This window comes from Rhododendron vialii, chromosome 12a (assembly GCF_030253575.1).
Source record: "Rhododendron vialii isolate Sample 1 chromosome 12a, ASM3025357v1".
NCBI classification, from domain to species: Eukaryota; Viridiplantae; Streptophyta; class Magnoliopsida; order Ericales; family Ericaceae; genus Rhododendron; species Rhododendron vialii.
Genome location: NC_080568.1, coordinates 2,972,759 through 2,997,492, shown reverse-complemented (window position 1 = coordinate 2,997,492; position 24,734 = coordinate 2,972,759). Strand labels below are relative to the sequence as shown.

Below are 24,734 nucleotides of genomic sequence, written 5' to 3'. Positions count from 1 at the left end.
GCCACCAAGCTTGGTGAATATATTCTAGAGACCACTTCAGCTATTGCCAATTGATTTTAGGTCGTGACCCTCAAAAAAAATCTAACACTAAGAATGACTAGTCTTTTTTTATTTTTTTTTTTGGGTGGGAGGCTTATATGAGTCAAAATATCTAGTCTTATTCTGCACATTAATTTATTTGTCCAATTTTAGATATTTAAATATCTCCAAATGTTTATTCATTTGACTTTTGGATGAACAGAATATTCTTTTTGCACTTTCAACTATTCAAAATAAAAATTTTAGGGGTAAATGTTTCAAATTAAACTTTTGAAGTGTAATCGTTATGTTTTTCTTAAAAAGGTAAAGTTTTGATGTTATGGATTGAGTAGTATATAGGGTATAATTATGATTTATACCTAAAGTTAATTCTAAGAATCTCATATAAATTCATTAAAACTTAATGGAAATTAAGTTTAAATACATCTGTGGTCTATTTGAAATATCTTTTTTCATATTGAAAAACAAAATAATGGCAAGTGCAATTACCTACCAAATTATTATTCAGTACAAGAAAATATAATTAAGTTCTCTTCTGAGTCTCTACAACCAATCCCTTCCTCTGCGTACAATTACCAATCAGTTTTATCTTCAATTGTTGCTTTCACGTCTCTATCTATCTCCTCCGCTCATTGTCTCAAAAATCTAACTCAAAATCCAAACAAAACAAAGCGGTCTTTGTTTATTTTTATTCTTCGTTACATTGATTATTCCCGTGCTTTCGGAGCGCCATCACACAGTATTCACGGAATCACGGGTCTTTTTTATCGCATACATTTTTGCACATTTCACGCTGCTGGTAGATCCACACAAATGTGTGGTGGAGACGATCTGTGAAGTACCGCACGTGGTGCTCCAAGAGCAAGTAATAAGTTTCCAATCAGTATTTAACCTAATTTCATACTCCTAACACGTCACCCTCGTGGAGTTGCCGTGAGTTTTTTTAACAAAACAACAGCAGAGAAAAACTCCAACAGAACCTTTCGGAGATTTCGATGGTCTAATTCCAACTCCTCGATCTATCCGTGGTTCTCTTTGACCCATCTTTCTCTCTCAGAACTTCTCTGTAAATAAACCTCCACAGAAAACCCCACTTTTGAGAGAGAGAGAGAGAAAGAGTGTTGGGAAAGCAGAAAAATTGGAGAGAGAAAGATATGTCGACCCTTTCGCATTGCCGTTCATATTGTTCTTCTTCCAATTATGGGCATCACCCAGTAGCCGTTTCTTCGAATTCTCCGAAAAGATTCGTACCCTGTAAAGTTTCGGTTCAATCGAACCGGAAATCAAAGTCCAACGTGGTCTGCATGCAAGATGGTTAGCTAATTCTGCCTTTTGTGTTAGACTTGTTCTTAATTTCCTTTTTTTTGGGAATTTATCTTCTACTTTTTTTTGGACAATGAATTGATGATAGATGAATTGGCAATCGGAGTTTCTGTTTATGTCTGTTAGTGGGTGATGTTTTGTTGAATCTGTTAATTTTTCTTGGTGGGTATACTTCTATCTAGCTAAAAGAGTATTAATTTGTAGGCCTTTTTCCATTAAGATTTAGGCTCCGGTGGATTTCAAGTGAAGGAATTTCATGTTGCAATGAGAGACGAAACAAGAGTTATAGATGACTTGTGATGGACATGATGGATTTCAAATCACTCCTATCACATGGTGATTTTAAGTTATCAAAGATAAAAGCCCCTAAACACGATGTACTTTTTTATCGGTGGAAGTCAGTATTGTTAGAATAGAATAGTTAGGTTAGCACCTTGGAAGAGTAGCTGTACTCATAACCTCCTTTTCTCCCGGCACCTAAGTGCACTCCCGATGCTGTTGGACCAAAGGCCTCTTGGCCTCTGATCTCAATGTATTAATCGATAGGTAAACTAGAAAATGTAATTGAGCTGCTCTGAAAAATTTTTTTTGTTTCCTTTGCTCGGCGAAAGTTGTTATTGTTAGAATAGTTAGATTAGCATCTTAGAGGAGATCAACTTCTGACCTCCTTACTCCTAGCACCAAAGTGCACACCATGATGCTATTGGGCCAAAGGCCTCTTGGCTGCTCTAAGTGATTAAGGGTGTCAAGTACCTTCTTTTAGTGTACATGTATCCAAACAGAACCTCTATTCTTATTTCTCTGGTTTTTTCTATTGCCAAGCACCTGCAAGAGACGAATTTTGCTACTGAAATCTTTGATTAACATCACTTAGAATTTAGAAGTATAAAAGTAGAAACTTTTTTCTCACAACTTAGAAAAATCCAAATATTTTGGTAGAGTTGCAATTATAACTAACCAAAGCAACAACGAGACAGTATGTGGAACTAATTGTCCTTTTGTTTCTTCAACTTTATCCAGAGCCCAAAGGATTATACTGAAAAACGTGAGCTTATTTGGTCAGTTATTTGTAGTTTTCTTCCTTTTCCTGATTGTATGCGGAGCTCAAGACTATAGCTTCGCGTGTTGATTCCCTGGTTTATATTTTGCGGATTTGTATAGGTGCAGTATCCGCAACACTAGCCCCAATTGAAGATAAAAGTCCTCCGAAGAAAATGAAAAATGTATTGTTATCAGAAGATGAGAATATGAAAAAAGGATTGTTGTCAGTTACACCTTCTGAAGAATATGAAGAAGCTGCTGGTTTTGGTATTAATAAAGATGACTCCACTGTCAGTATTACTGTGGTTGGAGCCTCAGGGGACCTTGCGAAGAAGAAGATATTTCCTGCACTTTTTGCACTTTATTATGAGGGTTGCCTCCCTGAGGTTTGTATGAATCGACATTGTTTCTCCTTTCTTTCCTTTCTTCTTGCAACTTTGTATATGCCAACTTGGACCAGCTTCAGAATTGTTGGCCTTTATATGCTAGAATGCACTTTTGTAAAAATCAGGGAATTTTTTTGGTTGCAGCACTTCACCATCTTTGGTTATGCCCGGAGTAAGATGACTGATGCTGAGCTCAGAAACATGGTTAGCAGGACCCTTACTTGCCGGATTGATCAGAGGTGAAACCAACTCTATATTTTTCTCGATTATTTGATTTTTTATTGGTAGATGAAAAGAGCATGTTGCCTGAATTTGTCTCGTGTTCTCAATTTGATTCATGTTCCCGTTGTGGGATTTTCTTTTCTGGATAAATATTGTCATAGGATTACTTGGTGTAATTCGTTTAACTTGCAAATTCCACTGCTTTCTGGCGGCCAATTATGAAGTTTCATTTGGTTTTCCAGGGAGAACTGTGGTGAAAAGATGGACCAATTCCTTAAAAGATGTTTCTACCATTCTGGTCAATACGATTCTCAGGATCATTTTGCTGAGCTTGACAAGAAACTGAAGGAGCATGAGGTAAGGTTTGGTTGGTTTAAACTTTTAAAGCTGGCGTGTGTTAAAGCATCCTTGGCAATGGGTGGAGAGGCTGCCCAGGCTCATATACTAGGTTTGGAGGTTATATTTGACCAATGTGGGACAAGTTCTAACAGCGTGTATCAAGTTATGCACAAGGACCCCAACCTTTTGATGTAGGACAGATTTCGAAAACACAAAGAAAAGTGAATGTTTTGGGACTAAAAGTGGAAAGAGAAGAAGAAGAAGAAGAAGACGGGTTTTAGGAATATAGGTCTTGACATCGCACCTAGAAAACCCAAGGCATCACAACTAGGGGCTCTTAAGCATCACACCAAAGAAAAGATTGCATCACACAATCTAAGAGCTTGAAAGCTACTCAATTTTTATTATCACTCATCATCCCTTCCATAAGGCTTACGATCTTATTTATACCAATTTCAACTTGAGTAAAGAATTTCCCAAAATAAATAAACTTCAACCAACTTTGGACTCTCAAAGACACATTGAACATAGACTCTTTGACTGATTTAACGACATGGGAAAACCGAATGACTCTTGGATAAACTAATTGACTCTTTGGCTACATTTAACTTTAATGAAATGGAAAAATCAAATGACTCTTTGTTCGACTAATTGAATCTAAAGACTTTGACTAGAAATTAAATAGACATTTTGACTTGGCTAGAACCCAAAAGACACTTCTAAGAATCCAGCCCATGTCATCCAACATGTGCCAAATTAAGGCTTGGGCCTTAGAACCATCCAATCCATAAGGCCATAACTTCCAACCATATGAAATTACCAAATACCCGTGATCTCTTTGTATGGACCACATCACCCTTCAATTTAAGCTAACTTGGAATGGTAAATGATCACATTATGTGGAAATGCTTTAGATAATTAGATGTGTACTTTTTTGACGGTTCTATTTATTAAATATTAATGAACCTAACTGATAACATTCATAAATGTTGTTACATTTCGAGTTTGGGAAGAATTGTATTAGACTATTACCATGTGCATTCACCATATCTTCAGTTTTATGGTCTATATTTCTGGCTTGATGGGATATCCACTGCACATTACAGGCTTAAAGGATTGCAGAGGTATCTTATGGCAAGAGAGTCTAACTAAGATTCCTAGTACATTGATCAATTCATTTGTTGATGTGGATCTGTCATTCAGTTAGTTTCTTTTTGGTTGGGAGATAAGTTGATTATGGGAAATATCGAGAAGGGTGACCTGTTGATGGGTGACCTATAATGGCAGTCTTGTTGAGCAGCAACACCATCATGAGCTATGCATCGAATCAGTTTTTTTGCCCAGGAGATTGGGTGATAAAATATTTCTTTCAGGTTTAAACATATGATATTTGGAGGGCATAGCTGGTCAGCATTTCTACCTAGACTTTTAAGACGCCAGAATTATCATTTTCGTTTGAACATCCAGGTTGGTGTCCTGATGTCTTTGGTTGGTTTTTTGAAGATCCATCACATAACATTCTAGTAGGGTGGTTGTTAGAGGGAAAAGCATACGGTCAATGTATGCGATGAAGGACGATTATGGGGAAGATATGGGTACAGTAGTGAGTGGAAACTTTGTATGGGGCTACACTGTAAGAGCTATTTCAAGGTAAAATATATGTAGCTTTTGCTGGCTGAGAAGCTTCAAAATATTGTTAAGTCTAATGTTACGTGTGGTGTCAAAGGTAAGGATTCAGGAACGGAGATAAAAGGTAGAGGCACTGTTTCTGAAGGCTGTGAACATTAGCTAGATTGTGCTTTACTTCTTTTGATGTAATATGGTTATTAGGTTTAATGAAGAACAAAGTACGCTAGTATAACAGGGCTTAAAGGAGTGACATAAAAGCTGGCTAGTTGTGGTTGAGGCTTTAAGGGGTGAAAATTGCAAGAACAGAAAATGAAAAAGAAACTCTAAGTCTGACAGAGATTACTACAACTGTGGTTACAATTGCACCACAACAATTCAAGCAAGAGCTTTGAAGCTTTGTGAAAGCCTCTAGACTATTCATTGCTTTGACAGTGTAACAGTATGCTAATTCACTTTAGTGATCTCCCACAGCAATCAAACTTGTAGCACAATCAGGGAGTTACATCTTTTGACCTCTAAAACCTATCTGAACACAGACAATATGTGCTTTGGTTTTGACTATGCATTGTTCCTATGGGTATTTCCTAAATCTTTTTGCTTCCACGAGTATACTTTGGATTGGTTTAGTATGGCTGTATGGGCATGCAAGAATCTCGTGTAAAACTTATCAGAAAGCAAACAATCTCAGCGGAAATAGAGTGTGCATGTTGATATTTATGACGGCCATTGAGCCTTCAAGTTGATATTTTCTTAGATATCTAAAAAACGATAATCGGAATGAGAAATAGGAAGTGCTGTTATTTTGTCTTGTCTTCAACTGTATTTGAAGATGGAGAGTAACATTATCCATCGTTTACCCTTTTTGTGTGTTTTCTGGAAACTCTTCGAGTTTTGTTTAATTTTGCTGGTTTGAACTTGTAACCTGTTTTTCGGATTAAAAAAAGAAGAACTTGTAACCTGTTTTTTGTTTATCCAAATGGTTTTTGGTATGTCACCTGGAATTATTTAGTGCTTTTCGTCTTTTTAAAGGTCAAGACTCAGGACAGGCTCATTGGTATAGATTTCTTGATTTACTCGTCTACTATGTTGTAGATAATCAATTTTCCTGCAAATGATTCTTATGTTCATCTAGATTGATTGCAACGAACTTCTGTGCAGGGTGGGAGGGTTTCTAATCGCCTTTTTTATTTATCAATCCCACCGAATATATTTGTAGATGCTGTAAAATGCGCAAGCCTCTCTTCGTCATCGACTAATGGCTGGACGAGAGTCATTGTAGAGAAGCCCTTTGGTCGTGATTCTGAATCCTCAGCTGCTTTGACAAAATCCCTCAAGCAGTACTTAGGGGAGGATCAAATTTTCAGGCAAGTCTTTTAGCTGGCGTTGGTTCTTATGAGGAAGTAATGCGCTAAAATCTAATCATGGGGAATTTTTTTAACAGGATAGATCACTATTTGGGGAAGGAGCTAGTGGAGAATTTATCAGTGCTTCGGTTTTCCAACCTCATTTTTGAACCCTTATGGAACAGACAGTATATTAGGAGTGTACAGTTGATTTTTTCTGAAGATTTTGGAACTGAAGGGCGAGGAGGGTATATTTATTTCTCAAACAGGTGTTTAATTAGGCACAATCTATTCTAATACCTAATCTTTGTTTCTTTTATGGTTTGTTACAGATATTTTGACAATTACGGGATAATAAGAGACATAATGCAAAATCATCTTCTTCAGATATTGGCTCTTTTTGCCATGGAAACCCCTGTTAGTTTGGATGCAGAAGACATCAGAAATGAAAAGGTTTTCCTATTTTCCTTCGCAATCACTAGGGAATATCTATCATGTCTTTTTTGTTGTTAGCTAAAGTGGTCTGATGGGTATTAGGTTAAAGTTCTACGTTCAATGAGACCAATACAACTTGAAGATGTGGTCATAGGACAGTATAAGAGCCACACAAGAGGAGGTGTAGTTTACCCTGGCTATACTGATGACAAGACCGTACCCCAAAACAGCCTCACTCCAACATTTGCCGCAGCTGCCCTTTTTATTGATAATGCAAGATGGGACGGGGTGCCTTTTCTAATGAAAGCTGGGAAGGCTTTACATAACAAGAGGTTTGTCAAACTATGAAAAGATCTGAAATTGCGCAGCTTGCACTGATATCATCTTCATCCATTTTTTGATATATGATTACGTAATGTTGCATTTTTCTCTTCAGAGCTGAGATAAGAGTTCAGTTTAGGCATGTGCCTGGTAATTTGTATAACCGGAGTTTTGGGACAGATCTTGATCAAGCAACAAATGAGCTAGTTATCCGTGTTCAACCAGATGAAGCTATCTACTTAAAGATCAATAATAAGGTCCCTGGTTTGGGTATGAGATTGGACCGCAGTAATCTCAATCTTCTCTATGCAGCAAGGTAATACCTAAAACTTCTGGTAGAATATTGAGGCATGCCCTTATGGTGCAATTGTTATATTGAGCGTTGCTGTAGCCAATGTCAATCGAACCTTGTGCATGCTTATCAAACTTAGAAGGTCCTTGTTCTTATCACTTTTTTGTAGTCCTTGATTGGTTTGTTACTCTTCACTTGTCTTTACAACTTCTAGCATCATTGTCTTAAGAGGGGAAACAGATATTGCTTGAAGTTTTGTCTATATGTTGGCATGTTGCAAACCTGTATAACTCGAGTTTTTTTTTTGTTTCTGATAATCACCTGTAACTGGAATTGTATTAGTGATAAATTTGAACTCATGCGGCACCTGAGTGATTGGTATGTGGTTTTGCAAATGAAATCGAGTGTGTATCTTGAATTGCATTAGATAATCACAATAGCTGTGACCGGTTAAAACTGGTAGCACCATTTGGTTTGGAAACCATGCTTACTATTGTCCTTCGTAATGTACCAGCTACATATGGTCTACCCATGTCTATGAAAAGTGATTTAAATTTGGTTTTGACATAATTTAAATTTCGGGTGAATCAAATGAAAATTCTATCTGTAGCTTTTCCAATAGACCAACATTCTTTTCAAACTTGGAGTTATAATTTCCCACTCGAACTAGTGAATCAAAATTTCTAACTTCCTAGAAACACAGCTTCTGACAAATTTTTTTGTGTGTGCATAATCTTGTATGACGAAATTGGGCATGTACCAAGAAAATGTGGTTTTGGAAATCTGGAAACACTTCCCTCATGGATGGTTTCCCCGTGTTTTGTGGTTTCTAGGTACTCAAAGGAGATTCCGGATGCATATGAGAGACTACTTCTTGATGCTATTGAAGGGGAGAGAAGACTGTTTATTCGGAGTGATGAGCTTGACGCTGCTTGGTTGCTCTTCACGCCGGTACTGAAAGAACTAGAAGAGAAGAAGATTATTCCAGAGTATTATCCTTACGGGAGTCGTGGTCCTGTCGGGGCTCACTATCTTGCAGCCAGATACAAAGTCCGATGGGGCGATCTTGGTTTAGAGCAATAACTTCGAAATGCTCCGGTTTAATGGCCATCAGAATCCGTAAAGGAAATCTGCAGTCTTCACGATTTGTGAGTGCTGGTTCATTCATACAATGTCCCGGGTAGTGTTTCTTTGTTATGTCAGATTTGTAGAAGATAATACTAGTTTGTCACTAGGAACTAGTATTTTTGATATATGAGTGGTCTCTCCCTAGTTTTTAGGAAATTTTTTATGGAAGACTAAACGCCCGCGAACCAGTTTGACTGCTTATAAGAGGCTAAAAAGCCCGGCAATCAGTCTATTCATATTTAAGACATTGAAAGAGAGTCATTTTTCCATATGAATATCTGACACTTCCAGTTGCTTTCGCAGCCCCCCCCCCCCCCCATTCTCTCAGCCAGTAAAAGGCGGTGTGGGTTGAATTTGTGCGCAGCCCCCCCCCCCCCGATTCTCTCAGCCAGTAAAAGGCGGTGTGGGTTGAATTTGTGCTCAGCCAGGATGGGTCATGTGACTTTTGGGCTGATTCTGAGGAAAACGGCAGCCATGGCTAGAGATTATAAGCATTTGGGGTCTGAGAATAGCTAATTACAGTGTGGTCAATGGGAACACTCTCCTCTAGGGTTTTAAATTGTGGTACAGGGAATGTAACGGTATCAATTATACAGCCATATGTTGGCCAATATTGGCCAATACTTAAGTAAATACCCGTTACGTAACGGCCATATTTGAAAACTTGCTCTCCTCTCACTAGTTACAGTCCAAGATAATACTTGTAACTTGGTCCAGTTGGTTAGAATCACTTCATCATGTTTTGACAACAATACCTGATTCGATTGGTCAGAATCCTTGTACCTCCTCAGGAAATCGCACGCGGGCTAGTGATGGCATATGTGCCTGATGGAACCTACGACTGCGAGTATCTGCCTTGCTGAAAGATACGAGGATTTCGCCAAGGGAATCCAAATGACCTATCAGAATCTGTTTACTCGGATCTAACATGGAATCATGGCAAATAATGAGCCTCGGCGAAACTAGCTTTTCATATAGATCGGAATTAATTCTTTCTCGTAATAGAAAGATCTTTTGCGGATTAACTTGTATTCCGGCCAACCGTCTTGGCCTTGAACAAAAACCGGTTTTATTTCTTCTTTCAGAACACGACAGTATCGTTTTTGTTTCATACGGACCTCCAAATCTGTTAGCTCGGCTCGGTATGGGATTCTAAAGCTGCTTCCCTCCGTTGAAAATACTTTTGGATAGCTGAGATGATTCCTTACACTCGAAAAAAAACAGGGAAATCTCATTGTTGTGACTCAAACGAAGAATGCCAATCTTAGGAAATGTTATTATTGTGACTCAAACAAGCACATTAAGTTCATGTTTACCAGTTTGTGCATATTTTGAGATTCTTGCTTTTAAGGATTACTTTAGAGTGTTTGCAAAAAAGAATTATAGATAACAGATTCAATAATAGTAGTGCACTCCCCGGGTCCATCTAATGCGGGACAGTAAGTCAATGGTAATTTAATAAGCTCAGCAATTCAACAATAGTTGTGAGCAGGTCCTGTCTAATGTAGGATGGCAAGTCAATGATAATTTAATAAGTTTAGCCATTCGCGGAGCCACTTCTCAGGACTGTGGGACAACAGTCAATGACAATTTAATAAGCTTAGCGATTCGCAGAGCCACTCCTCGGGTCCCATCTAATGTGTCACTTCTCAAGTCCCGTCTAATGTGGGACGACAAGTAAATGGCAATTTAATAAGCTCAACAATTCAATAATGTGTGACTTGCAATTTAATAAGCTTGGACCAATTGGTGTTCAAGAATCCATATTGAAGAGAGTAAAAGGTGAAAGAATTCAGGACTGAGGTTCAAAGTAATAATAATAATAAAATAAAAAAACAGGGCTAGGGACGAGAAGAACGACAACAAACAATGATTGATACATGTTGCTTTTTAGAGAAATTCTCAAAATTACCCAGGTAAAAGAAAGATTTTTCTTTATGACAATCTTTGAATTTAAGTGATTTGGGTGATATGTCAACAACTAGCTTTCAAAAGCTTCCCATTTGTCTCCAAGGTGGGCAACATTATCTCACAAACTTGGCCTCTTCTATAAGTACATTTCACACCTACCAATTGTTGTCCTTTTTTACGATAACCGGATGTCCGTGCCAGCTTTCTCGCACAGCGACTAATTCCGGGGTCCTAAAGTTAACAACCGGACAAACCTTCCAGTGGCCCCAAGGTTTGGTATGTTTGGTTTTCGTGGGATCCAAACATGCGACATCATAGAGAACATGCACGTGTTTGCTTTCTCATGCCCACCTGGCCAAACCCGTTCAGGTTAAATTGGTGTCGCTTTCTTTTCTCCTCAAGGAAAGCAAACTAAAACTAAAACAGAAGAAAGATGTCTGTTGCATTTCTTGTAAAGCCAAGTAAAAAAATATCCAAAGTTGTGTGTATAGCTGGTGCATAACTTGGTAAGGAATGGATATATAAGAAATGCTATACGTTACATAGCAATATATAATTCACTCCTTTTGTATTTTCTCAAAACGATTATTGTGAAACAGAGGATCAATCACGAGCATCCAAGTAAGCAGGAAAAGACGATGACAACGACAACGAGTGGCGGATGCAAAATTTGCATGAACGGTGGTTCCGTAAACAAATTTATTAAGAGTTTTGAGTGGTTAAGGTAAGATTATTACGGGTAAGATAAACACTTTTAAGAATTAATAAAACATTGAAAATCACATGAGATACTTTGTAATCTTTGAAACTAGGAGGTCCGTCCGCCCGTCCGCCCGCCCAGCCCGCCTTTGCCTCCGGCCTCCCCTGATCGGGACAAAATATGTCACACTAGCAAGATAGAGCATCTTCTTCAACAATTAGAGTGCAAAAGATGAAATTAAAGGTTCTAGTTAGGTATCAGTAGGGCCGTAAACGAACTGAATCGAGCCGAACCTTATTTAGTTTGGCTCGGGTTCGTTAAGGTACTAGTCTGGCTCGAGTTCGGCTAAAATTCGATTCGAGCCTGAACAACTTGGCTCGAGTTCGGCTCGTTAAAATTTTTCAAAGCTCTGGTTCGGCTCTATTGGGTTCGTTGAGGTACTAGTATAGCTCGAGTTCGGCTCGTTAAACTCAAATGAACAGAGCCGAGCTGAATCTACGCTCGAATTGAGCTTGTCAAGACTCGGGTTTGGTTCGGCTCGGCTCATTAAACTCAAGCGAACTCAAACTCTCTCATTGATCATATAGAATTTGGGAGAAAATTAAGTATTGAATTAAATAAACAACCTTAAATTTTTTTATATTTACAAATTGACCCCTATTAAATTATTAATTTAATTTAATTATAGGTTCGCGAGCCTAACCGAGCCGAATACCATTAGGCTTAGGTTTGGCTCATTTACGGACAATGGCGTAGCCAGAAAACTTTGTAAGTGGGGGCACCTTTTAAACACATTTCAACAATAAAATTTCGTTTTAAGCAACGTTAAAACATTTGTGCTAGGAATTGAAAAACCTAACATAATTTTTTAATATAGTAAATTACGTAGAATATAAAAACAATCGAATTACTTGAATTGTCTCAGCGGATCAAGTCTAAGAGCAATTCACTACACAATATTTAGCATTATTGCTCCTATTGTTAATAATTGCTAAAGTATAAAACATATAACCTATGGTTTAGGCATTTTTGAATTTTGGACATTGTGCATTAGAGAGTTCCAAATAGTAAGTGGCAGCTATTTTTCACATTAGACATCTCATTTCGCCGGTATAATGACAATGTTCAAATATGTGGAAAAGAAATTGAGAATGAAATGATATTTGACTAGAGAAAATACAATTATGAAATACAATTAACTAGAGAAAATACAAAATATACATTTTAAAATCTTAAATTTAAAAAAAAAGAAAAAAGAAATTGAGTGGGGGCGCGTGCCCCCGCTCATCCTATTCTCCCTCCGCCATTGTTTACGGAACGAGCTTAGAATTGTGGTTCACGTTCAGTTCGTTTAGCAGACGAATCGAATACGAACGAGCTCTTACCGAACCGAGCCTCAAACAGTTTGTGAATGGCTCAGTTTATTTACATCCCTAGGTATCAGCAGAAACAACTCCGCCTTTGCATGAAAAACAGAAAAAGAAGAGGAAAACGAATACATAATTTCGCATTGTTTGTTTTGAAAGGAAAGAGCATACAGAGTACAAGACTACAAGGGAAACGCCTCAAACGGGAGGGGAAAGGATCACCATAATCCGAAAAAACAAACATTTAAATACTAAACCATAATCTGTTACGGTTGAATCTAGATCACTGAAATACTACTGTAATGAAACCATAAGCAAATCAACTGAATCTCGAGCTAGGACGTCCGCATCTCTACTCGATGGAACAAAATCACCATCACGGTTGAATCAAGAGAAGTCGACTAGACGACGTTGCGAAGCGTTACTATCCCCACATGAACTCGACTAGCTGAAGGATTCGCGTTATGTCTAAATCTTTTTGCTACTGATTGAGCATGCTTCAACATACCATGCATGATTAAGCGTGTGGTTCGTGATCATAAATTATACTAAGCAACTCTCTCTCTCTCTCTCTCTCTCTCTCTCTCTCTCTCTCTCTTGTGAACTAACGATTCTTCTTCTTCTTTTTCCCAGTGAAGGGCAAACGAATAGTTTCTCCACATTCGTGTGAATGCACCAGGAAATCAACTCTTTTTCACATTCATTGTCAAAAAGCATTTATAGCAAATGAGGCTACCGACCAAAGCAAAACTCAAATTGAGAATCTAATTTAAATGAACATCTTTGTTATGGGAACCCCAAGGGTTCGGTCAACTGGGCTTGGGAAAGCTAATAAGTGCTTAACTTCCATGAGGTTGCGTGTTCAAAATTCATAGAGGCCAAACATTCCAAACCTTCGGGCCACTAGAGGATTTTCCCAGTTCTTAACTTCAGGGTTCCGAAATCAGTCGAGGAGTACATTCATCAGTTCAATTGCTCACAATAAAATCCTAACTCCATTCGCATATCGTAGGACCTTAACTTAGGTCTCGACATAGATGCGCTGGGATTTCCTACAGATGGTAATATGGTGTGACGAGCAATATTCCCCGACGGAATTGACGGAGTATCATACCTACACATTGACAAGTTTGTCATTGTAGAATACAGCTGCACAGCTTTCTCTCTCAATCCACATAGTAATATTTAATGAAATACACAACCAACTTTGGTTATGAAGAAGATGGGATGCCCATATAAGTGCCCATGTTTGTTGATTGCCTGTCCATTTTGAAAAGAACATGGACACACTCTACTTGACCCATGAACCTGAATTGTGATGAGAAACTCATCTGTCTAGGGTCCCACTTACTATAATACTAATATGAAACTTCTAAACAAGCAAGTTCAAATTTAAATTCTACGAAAGTCAAACATTTCGAACTTCGGAGTCACTGAAGGATTAGTCTGGTTATTAACTTCAGGGCTCCAGAATTAGTTAAGATACACACAAGCTGACTCGGACATTCGGTCATATATACTTGCTACTTTTCAATTGGGCTAATGCAAGAGATAAGTTTCAATTGGGCTAGATTAATTTTTGCGACTTTGCTTTTAGTATTTTAGTTTTATACCTTGTCTTTGCTTTAGGTTTTTTTCTTCCTAAAAAAAAATAGTGCCAATTCCACCTAGGTTTCTCAAATTTGAGTTGGAGAGGCTTAAATTTGAAAATTATACAAAGGAATTCCTTCAAGTTCTAACCACTCCAATCCTGGAAACACTCAACATATGTGTCAACCCTAAAAGATAAATTTGAGATATTCAATACTTTTCATAGACTTTAAACTATGAAAAGTCTCCTAAATATGGTTTTCATTGAAATATTCATTACTTTCTTTTTCCTTTTCCTTTTCCTTTTCCTTTTCTTTTTATTTTCCCCCCTTCCTTTTGATTTTTCCTTTTTGGGTGGTGGACTTGACTTGTTCAAAAAAGCAAGGCTTTTGCTTTGAGAAAATAATGCAACATATTGATGTTACATAAAATCGACTAGTGTGTGCACCTATCAAGTTGGACTATTCAAATCAAGAATTTGCACACCATAAATGATTTTTCTTTCTTTCTTATCGATATAGCGAAAGTATACTAATTTTACGCTTAAGTTATACCAAACTGAACAATCATCTATTTAATGAACTCGAACAACATTGGTCCAAAATTATAAAAGTCTGACTCAACGACTACGAATATGAAAAAAAAAAAAACCAACAAAAAATCTTAAAATTGAAGAGAACTAGTCGATTCTTGCACGCTAACCTCCTAAGAGCATCTCGAACATCTCCAGATCTTCAGTTTGGAGAACTAAAACTCCATTTCTCCCTCCAAATGGATAACCATCTCCAATTCTCCTTTTTTCCAAAATCACCATTTTACCTTTCTTTTTCTTTTAATATGAAATTGTAACGCCAACAATATCCTTCTTGTTTTGTTAAATATTTGTAAAAATGTTTAACTCTAATGTTATAGATCCAATTCTTAAAAAATTGGTACTATTGAGAAGATACCGACAATACCTTTAAAATGAGTCTAACATTGAAGATATTTAAATAATATTAATAACTTAAGGAATTGGAAGAAACTTTGGGAGAGAAGTTTTAAAGATGAAAATGAAGAATTGTGGATTGGAGTCGGTATGAATAGTTGTATTCTCTAAGTCTACCTTTTGGATGTAATATACTCCGTACTATTTTGAGTCGCCAAAACGAAGATCGTGCAAAAGGTGGGTTGAAGATGTTCTAAATGGAGTCGGTCAAGGTTGGCCAAATGAGACCCAGTTGGTTAATTTATTGAGTAACACACACTAAACTTTAGATAAAAGAACTGAAATTTCTAAATGGAGTCGGTCAAGGTTGGCCAAATGAAACCCAGTTGGTTAATTTATTGAGTAACACACACTAAAGTTTAAATAAAAGAACTGAAATTTATAGTGATGGATTGCCAGAAAGGATAAGAAAGTGAGCAAAATCATGAGCTACTCCTATGTTTAGCCCAAAGAAAATCTTGCAGCAAGGTTCCCCTTTTCTCTTCCCTCTTTTTCTAACCTTTTTTTTTTCTTTCCCACAGTACAAACAATCAACTAAATTGAAAAATTGAATAAAAGGGTGTTATATTCCTTGATAATCACAGTCCACAGGGCCATGAAATTCTAGGCTCTTTCACATCATCCTCATTCATCGAATCAAAGAGGTCCCATTTTTCTTCCTTCCTCTCCCCACCAAAGAGGTGCCCACCACCACCTTTCATGGCAGAAAAAAGGCCAAATGAAACCAAAAGCTTCCAAATCATCCCCACAAACATTGAAGATGATAGTAGTAAAAAGAAATTGGCACCCAAGAGAAGTTCAACCAAAGACAGGCACAAGAAGGTGGATGGGAGGGGGAGAAGAATACGTATGCCGGCGCTTTGCGCGGCTCGGATTTTCCAATTGACGAGGGAACTGGGCCACAAATCAGATGGAGAGACAATCCAGTGGCTTTTGAATCAGTCCGAGTCGTCGATTATCGCTGCCACGGGCACGGGGACGGTTCCTGCTTCATCACTTGCAGTTTCAGGGCACTCTGTTTTGGAACAGGGGAACTCTGTTTCCATTGGTTTGGAAAACAGGACTCATTGGAATATGTTGAATAATGGTAACTTGAGTAGACCAACACACACAGCAGCTGGGTTTTGGCCATCTGTACCTGGGTTTGGAATTCCTGCACCAAATTCGGTGAGCGAAAGTCCAAATTTGGTATCGAAATTCGGGTTTCATGGATTCGAATTTGCGAATATGAATTCAGGACCAATCGGGTTCTCGACGATTTTGAGTGGGAATTACCAAAGCCTTCCTGGGTTGGAGCTGGGACTTTCTCAAGAGGGTGATCATATTGGGGCCATGAATAATTCTCAAGCATTGAACCACCAGTTTTACCAGCAGATGGGGCACGGCCGAGGTGGCGGTCTGGTGAACCGGCAGCAGCGTAATCATGATGAGGATGATGAATCAGAAGGATCAAAGTAGTAGGATTTTAGACTATGGAACTTCCTACGAAAATTTGATTTGAGGATTTTATCTGCACCTTTGTTTGTTGGATAGTTCAATCCAAGCCTGGAGATCAGGTACTACAATTAGTAATTATGCATACGAATTTCGGTTTTTCAATAGCTGATCATGCCAGTATCCTTTTGGGTTGCTTGATTGCAGTTTGAACTGCAAAGAAACAATTTGGGTTGATGATTGATTCTATTTCCTCTTAAGTACATCAGAATTTTTAAGGTTTGTTATTGTATGCACTGTACCATTGAAGGCAAAATCAGTTGCTTTTTCTTACTACTTTTGAACAACAGCTGGGTGTGAAGTTCTACCAATTTGGTCGTTAATTGGCTTAATTTCTGGGACGAGATATACTTATTTACGGAGCCACTACGGCTCTTTACGGAGTTGAGTGATCTGAGCAGTCCGTTTCGGCATTAGACGGCCGGGATTGAAAATAATCTCTTTAACGGTAATAGATAAACTATTTATCTATTACCGTTAGAGATATTATTTTCAATCTGAATCGTCCAAAACACTTTTGAACGGCCGAGATTGAGCTCCGTAAACACTTGTTTATGGCTGCCCTATAAACAAGATTTTCTCTTCTGGGACATCTTCAACTGAGTTGTCAAAGTTATTTCTAAGTCTTGTATGGCAATTTGGCTTTGTTGACATCTCTAGAACCTCCAACTCCAATAGATGGGCCACATTTACTTCTTTTATTATATTATATATATTTCCTCTAGACCGCCACATTTACTTCTTTTATTATATTATATTTCCTCTAGACCCCGGCTACTCAGCAGTTGGACTGCAGAGAAGACTTTGCGATGTTTGCGTTTGCATCTCGGTCATCCATCTCAGCAATCGATGGAACAAATGAGAACATAAATTCTACTATTTGAAACACTTTAGACGGTCGAGATTTCACAGATTGCTCTTGCTTCCACTGCAGAAAAGCCTAATTCATTTCCTTCTCACTTTTCTAGCCCCTTTTATCATCTCAACTTGTTGGACAAGATTATGGAAGCCACCAAGTAAAAAAGTCATCCAAGGAAGAGGCATGTTGTTTTTCCATCTGCTAGACATATTGAAATGGGGGGGGAGCCACACAAGGCAAAGGAGCAAACTCAGTGCACGAAGCTTCCCCTATTGTGAGGTCTGGGAAAGGGTTGATGTGGCAATTCAGTTGGGACTTGTTTGAAATGCCAACCCCATTCATTTGGTAAATTTGCAAATCAGGTGGACATGACCTTATGGGATTCACCAATAGCAGCAATTTTGCTACTTGATACGAGCAAGTTAGCAGTTTGGATGAAAGGTGCATCAATAATAAGATGTTTGCAACCCAACTATAGACATGGTTGACACCAAACAGTTGACTCAGTGCCGTCTGGGTGAGTCTCTACCGTGTAGTTGAATGAGTTTTTAGTGAACCAAACACGAGTCAGCCTAGAGTAGCTCAATCACCTTAGAGTGTATTCAGTCAAACCCTTGTCCACCAGCGCAGTCTATTTGATAAACAAAAACAATACACCCGTGATAAACAAAAACAATACACCCATGCAGTGCTCGTGCCCGATCATACCCATGCCATGTGCCCCAAAACAACAGCCGAGCCCGGCGCACTAAGTATTGGCGGCCATACCATGCCGTGGCAGCTTCTAAATGTGAAGTGCCCGCACCAGCTGGCCCAATCTGCTGATCTGCACCTCTAGCTACATTAAGCTTCGCTACCAAAGTCTGATAAAGGATGTGGATGAGCTCAACATACAGCTAAACATAGCTAAAGTTAAAACAACCAAAACGATTTCTTAAAGACACTCGTTACAGTCATTTTAATCCCTAATTCATTGCTGATTATTGCGCCACAATCTAAAACTTGGTTCCAGAAATGGCATATTATCATGGCATTATCCCCAAAACACATCCTCTTATCCACTGGTATAGAATGATTTGAAAGCACCGTGGGACGAACTTTTCAATCTCTCTAACCTCAACAACATATAGTAATACAAAAATGAAACAAGATGCTTGGGAGGTTTACTGGACAATATAGCCTCATTAAAAAGCTCTCTTAGTTGGAAAGGTCCGACCCTAGAAAACTAAGGGAAAGAAAATAACGAAACTCCACCTCAGACCACTGGAAGCTCGCCGCATTCACTGATAACCACCTTCTTCCTGGGACGATCGCCTCTGTCCGTCTCTTGCGACTCAATCAACTTAACAATGTCCATGCCTTCCAAAACTTGCCCAAACACTACATGCCTTTGATCCAGCCATGGTGTCTGTCATTCACCAAACATAAACACAATACATCAAGCACTTGTCAAGTCAAATGCCAGAGAACAAAATTTTTATTCCCCAAGAAGATCGTGAAAGAGGACCTATTAGAGTTTGGATGCATTTAAGCAGCATCTCGAAAGTGATTTTTTTGTACAGGTACTGTTAGAGAGCCGATCTCCAACTTGAGTCTCCAGCAGTTTACGTACCAATAGTGATACATCAACCAGTCTATTGAATGATGACAGCAATAGGAAGATATAAAATGGTTACCTTGACGGTGCAGATAAAAAATTGACTCCCATTGGTGTTTGGGCCTGCATTTGCCATGCTAACAACTCCAGGTCCTACATGAACCACTGCAATGATCCAAAATTTTCAGATTTCAGCTTACAATTGTATTGCCAGAAAATCTTAGGAAAGAAATAAAGTTAAATATGTCTACAAGACAATAGGAAATAAGCATATTTAATTTAAAAGCAGTTAAGAGTCCTCAACGTGTAAGAAGGTGCTTCAAATCTTTTTCAACTTTCCCCCCAATTTTCCTTTGTTTAAGGAATACTAAAGAGGTTGCTAGGACCATAGGCCATGGTCTCTCAGTGTTAGCAAATCTCACGACAAAACACACATTAAATTGTATCCCCGTTTATTGAGTTGTAATTTATTTTTTTATTTCTTGAGTCTCTGTTTAGGGGGTGGAAGGAAATCAATATTGTGTAATTGAGAGAGTGAGTTTTTAGCTGGAAGAAAATCAAAGGAAGATCAAGGCAATCAAGGGGTTCAACATAAAGCAACTTCGAAAGGAAAAGAAATCAAGAAAATCACGTTTTTTTTATATGGAACGTTTTTCAAAAGATGCTTGAGCAACTCAGACAGTCTTCAGAAGGATTTCAAATATTCCTCAAGCAACATGCCAGTTTACTGCAGCCTATACATATATATGCGTCTCTTTCAGGTTTCACACTCACCGAACTTATGAGAGCCGCCCCCAAGCACATCCAAACCTAAGAATATATTCAAGGGGGTCCTGGCTTTGTTTCTTGAAGTAAACACGTGATCATATGATCATCGAGCAACAAGATTAACTTCATGAAGTTTCAACTATCTGAGTTCTTCCGGTGGATTTATGGAAGTATCTCAAAAGGCTTGTGGATTCAAGGCAGCGGCAGTCAAGCACTAGGTGTGGTAAACATGGATTCGGGAAGTAGATCTTAGGGCGATTTGTGAGGATTCAGAATCGTATGGTAAGATTACTTGTAACCGCAAAATGTGTTATAGTGTTTGATTCCTTCCCTTGATTTTTACCCTTTCAGGGGTTTTCCATGTATATCGTTGCATTCGTTGTTCGGTTGCTTCCGTTTGTGTGATTGGTTGAATTATTTATCTGTTAGTCAGATCTTTATACCTAGGCGAAAGGTGAATCTATTGTAATGGGTATATTGTCCTGCAAGTTTCTGGAGTAAGTAGAGAGGTTTAGCTTACACTTGAAATTCTCATCTTTAAATGTACGGCCGTATATACTTTTACCGCCAGTCCCCTGCAAAAGATATACAAGGATGGAAGATTACTTCACAGATCACAAAGAAGACTACAGGTGTTTTTCATTTTTAGCTGTAGGCCCATGCAATGAAACAAAGCCAAAATTCTCAAACATCCTTATGCATGAATCCCTTCCAAAATAAAACATGGTGACTGATACTCCAACACAGATTCTCTCTACAGTGTATACTCTAGATAGAAAGAAGAAGAATAACCGAAAAAGTGAAATTTTACCTTTTTGTCAAGAAATTCAATACGGCGATGACCATATGATGCCATTGGCGGGTGATAGATTTTCTTTTAAACACGTTGGCCGGGCAAAATAATACAATTGCAACATTTTTAAGACAAAAACTATTATGATTCTAAAGAAAATTTGAAACTTGGTAGGGCGGTTGCCCGGTCTCATCTGCCCCTCGGTCCGTCATTGCTACAAGCCGAATATAAGCTTTAAGAAGCATGGGCTCCATCTCACTCAAATGCATGCCACAATTGCAGATATGCTTGATTGTATCGTGCACAGAACACGAGAAACCTTTTTCCCAATTAGGTAAACTTTAGAGTTCAGGTTTCTTCAGTTCTGGATATTGTGGTCAAACTTCACCAAATCATGAATCAAAGAATCTCTACTTGGCATCTTATTTGTCTTATTTTATGTAACATGCACTCTTCCCTAAACCACTCTTGCTAACATTCACACAAAATCCCAGCTTCAAACAAGAATACTGAGATTGAATTTCTACTTTAGTATCTACCATGTTGCTTAATTTTGGCATGCAAAAAGATCCTACATATAGGAATTTCAACTGTAACCTATGTTACCTCATATGCATGCTCCTAAACTACCTATCCACTTTGTGATGTGTACTTCCCACCCAATGCAGTTGTTCATCAGAAGGAATCCAAAACCTATACAAGCAAACAATTTAATTTCCTCACCGTAAAAAAAAATTAATTTCCTTTATCTAGATCATTATTCATACATGTAAGAGTGAGCTGTATATGTACAGAGGAAATGCACTTGTAAACCAACAAAACCCAAAAACCGTATATAGTGCAGATACTCTCCCACAGATTCAATTTCAAGTCCATGAGTTCATAATAAACAAGCAATGCGACAGATCTTCTCAAGAACATTGCGCTATTATATCAAATCATGAACATTACAAGCAAACTACTAACACAGTATTCTGGTTGCACTTATCCATGGCAGAGAATAGGAAGCGCCATACAAAGGATAGGCTGGTTCACTTGAAGATTATCTTTTCTATGATCAGATTCGAATCGTGTCGTACATGAGTAGGCTCCGTAAGATCCAGTCGAATAAGTGAAATAGAGAAACCTTTCTCTATTTCACTTATTTAATTTAAGATTCAAAAAAATGATTACGTACCCAATCTATTATGAATTGTAACAATTTCATAAACAAAATCATGAAGAAAACGTGACCAATTAAAAACCAAGTCCAGTGATCAGATTTAGTAATTTGTAACGCTGCACCTACAACTAAAACACAATGAAAGCAATACACATTCTTGTAATGGACAACTTGAAAGACAAAGTAGGGTCGCAAATAAATGAAAAAATATATCAAAACGTGAGTGTGGAGCATGAAATCAATGGAAAAGCAAAGAGCACCTACATTTCCCTTGTCGAAGTCTCCTCCTTGGATCATGAAATCCTTGATGACACGATGAAATGCCGAACCTTTGTAGCCAAAGCCCTTCTCTCCTAATCAAGATTAAATAAAATCAAAATACATTCAGAAGCATGCAAAGATAAACGAATACAGTTTAATTGCACAAAATGCAACCTGTGCAAAGAGCACGGAAATTCTCTGCAGTTTGGGGTACATCATCTCCATATAGACCAATAACAACCCTGCCAACAAGCTTCCCCACTGGATTTCCAATGCTCACATCAAAATACACTCTGTTGGTCACTTTTGATTGTGGTTCTGCTACCTAGAAATGGATGAGCATATGTCAAAGATAACCTCAGGTCTTCTAAAAGTTAGATTATCTTCTGTGAAAGAAAAAATTGTACAAGTTCAAAGAACAGAATTAAGAAGACTTTAATTGCAAGAAACAAATTGTTAGTTTGCAATGGTGTTCAATTGCCATATTGCAAATTCGACAAGTGTGGTAGAATGATTGCCATATTGAACAAACTAATCCCAGAAGTGTGGTAGTTTGTTTGCAAAAATTGCTTTGCTACTTGTAATCTTTCCTAAAGGGTCAATGTTTATCAGGTACTCTCACTGGTGTTGGATTGCATAAAAAGCTTATCTAGCAATGACCTCTACTCAAAACACGAATCGATAAGATAGATGTGGATTCAAAAAAGAATTGTTAGATAAATAATATAAGAGGTTTAGCAACAGGCTACTTCTAAACATAGAGTCAAACTCTAGCATTAATGTTCCAACAGATTTTTATTGCTTGGAAACAGTCCTCTACTCCTCTCAAGTCTGTCGTGATAAAGCTCCCAAATTCAATGTCGTAACTCCGTATTCAAAGTAACAAGTCAAAATGCTTCGTATTCTCATTTTGCATTCTCTAATCACCTCCAAACTAAAATACTCCACTAATTTACCACTTGCATTCCATAAACAAATTGCACATGCATCTTACGAAAGGGCAAGACGGTCAACAAACACATCATAATCTTTCAAACAATTTCACATATTCATAATCTATATTCTGCACGTATCATCCAAACAATTTCACATATTCATAATCTATTAACAGGAAAATACTGACCTCAGCAGAGGCACGAATCGGGCTAAGAACCCCGGTTTTCCTGCCCAAAGAAGTGTTTGACGAACACTTAAATAAGCTTGACGACAAGAACGATGTATCCGAGGGTAAAACCGACTTCCGAACATTTACGAAACTACATGGGGAGCTCCGAAGCCCCGTCTGAGACAGGCTCCGCGGGCCCGAGATTGGGCCGACGCTCGACTGCGGAGAGGAATTCGTCAGTTAGTTAATCAGCAAACGCAAGGAGAAAAGAATTGTGAGAAGAGAAACAGATGTCTATATATGCATGTGCTGCTGTATGTTTAGTTTTGATAAGTTCCGACCCGTTTACGCGCATCTCGACTAATCAACCAATCCCACCGCGGTCCTGCCCCAAATTAAACCTAGAGCAAAACTAGTGTGTGTATAGTTGTGGGATGAAATTAGGGATTGCAGTTACCAGAGTTGCGAATGGAACAGCAGCCATTGACTGTATCTGTTGAGCTTCTCTCTCTAACTTGGTGGTAGTTGAGGCTTTTTCTGGGCAGATGATTGGACTGAGAAGCTGAGAGGGGGGAAGGAGTTGTGACGGAGATAACGAGTGTGGATGGGCGGCGTAGGGGTGTTTCCGTAATTGACAAATTTCATTTCTGTGGAAAAAGGAGCAAAAAGTCGAAGCTTCTTTGGCGTCGCCCGGGTTTGAACGGGAGACCTTCAGTGTGTTAGACTGACGTGATAACCAACTACACCACGACACCTTGGGACCCGAACCCGATGCATATAAGAAGTCTAAATTATAAATTATATACTCATTTTGTCTCAAATTGGATGTCAATTTTTAATATTCGTGCCAATTTCAATTCCTTATATCTTTCAATATGAATTTCAAAAAATATACAATATAAATCTTATTTTATAGTTCTCGATTAGTTCTATTATACAAAGTTTTCAAACTCATAAAAAATACTATTATAGATTCAAGGGGAAATTACATATCAGTGGAGAAATGGGTAAATAATGCCCAAGTGATGGAGAGGTTTTTTCAAAATTCCATAAATATGGAACGGAGGAAAAATAATTCCCCATACATGAAACGGAGGAAAAATAATTCCCCATACATGGAGTCCGAATCTGGATCTCCTAAGTTGCTCTTTCCATGAATTTAAGTTGCCCTTTTTATGTACCTAAGTTGCCCCTTCTATGAACCTAAGTTGCTCCTTCTATGAATTTTCTGGGTATTCAATTTCTTGAGTATTTCTTCCATTTCTTTACCATTTCTATTATTTTTTGAGAAATTTGGGATCTGGGTTACTTACAGATTTGCATGAAACGGACCAATTGAAATTCTCCATACATGAAACAGAGGAAAACAAATTCCCAAAACATGAATTAGGTTTGTAGTGAAATCTGAGTTTGAACCTAAGTTGCCCCTTCTATGAATTTAAGTTGCTCGTTATATGGACCTAAGTTGTCCCTTCTATGAACTTCTTAAATATTCAATTTTTTGAGCATTTCTTCAATCTCGTTACCATTTCTATTATTTTCTGAGAAATTTGAGATCTGGGTTACTTGTAGATTTGAGTTTTTAAAGTATTTTGAGATTAGTGTATTTTGGCTAATTTTTAGAAAGAGAAATGATAGAAA

General features: G+C 38.1%; 3 protein-coding genes and 1 non-coding gene across 4 annotated transcripts; 2 read left to right on the top strand and 2 right to left on the bottom strand.

Annotated features, from left to right (window-relative positions):
- The first annotated feature begins 960 nt into the window (after positions 1 to 960).
- On the top strand, positions 961 to 8,767 carry LOC131310964 (glucose-6-phosphate 1-dehydrogenase, chloroplastic). The gene is made up of 10 exons (XM_058338245.1): positions 961 to 1,353; positions 2,524 to 2,789; positions 2,934 to 3,028; positions 3,254 to 3,368; positions 6,138 to 6,343; positions 6,421 to 6,570; positions 6,655 to 6,775; positions 6,860 to 7,089; positions 7,194 to 7,394; positions 8,204 to 8,767. The coding sequence occupies exons 1-10, from the start codon at positions 1,194 to 1,196 to the stop codon at positions 8,451 to 8,453; spliced, it is 1,794 nt and encodes a 597-aa protein (XP_058194228.1). The 5' UTR covers positions 961 to 1,193; the 3' UTR covers positions 8,454 to 8,767.
- Positions 8,768 to 15,330: 6,563 nt separating this feature from the next.
- Positions 15,331 to 16,824, top strand: LOC131311680 (transcription factor TCP20-like). The gene has a single exon (XM_058339221.1). It carries the CDS (start codon positions 15,754 to 15,756, stop codon positions 16,510 to 16,512), a length of 759 nt encoding a protein of 252 aa, XP_058195204.1. The 5' UTR covers positions 15,331 to 15,753; the 3' UTR covers positions 16,513 to 16,824.
- Positions 16,825 to 18,359: 1,535 nt separating this feature from the next.
- Positions 18,360 to 23,781, bottom strand: LOC131311245 (photosynthetic NDH subunit of lumenal location 5, chloroplastic). Its single transcript, XM_058338607.1, has 7 exons — positions 23,551 to 23,781; positions 23,112 to 23,312; positions 22,163 to 22,313; positions 21,992 to 22,080; positions 20,293 to 20,347; positions 19,084 to 19,169; positions 18,360 to 18,815 (listed from the first exon to the last, which is right to left on the bottom strand). Exons 1-7 carry the CDS (start codon positions 23,575 to 23,577, stop codon positions 18,663 to 18,665), a joined length of 762 nt encoding a protein of 253 aa, XP_058194590.1. The 5' UTR covers positions 23,578 to 23,781; the 3' UTR covers positions 18,360 to 18,662.
- On the bottom strand, positions 23,775 to 23,848 carry TRNAV-AAC (transfer RNA valine (anticodon AAC)). Its single transcript has one exon. It is a non-coding gene; the product is annotated as a tRNA-Val (tRNA).
- Between the last annotated feature and the right edge of the window lie 886 nt (positions 23,849 to 24,734).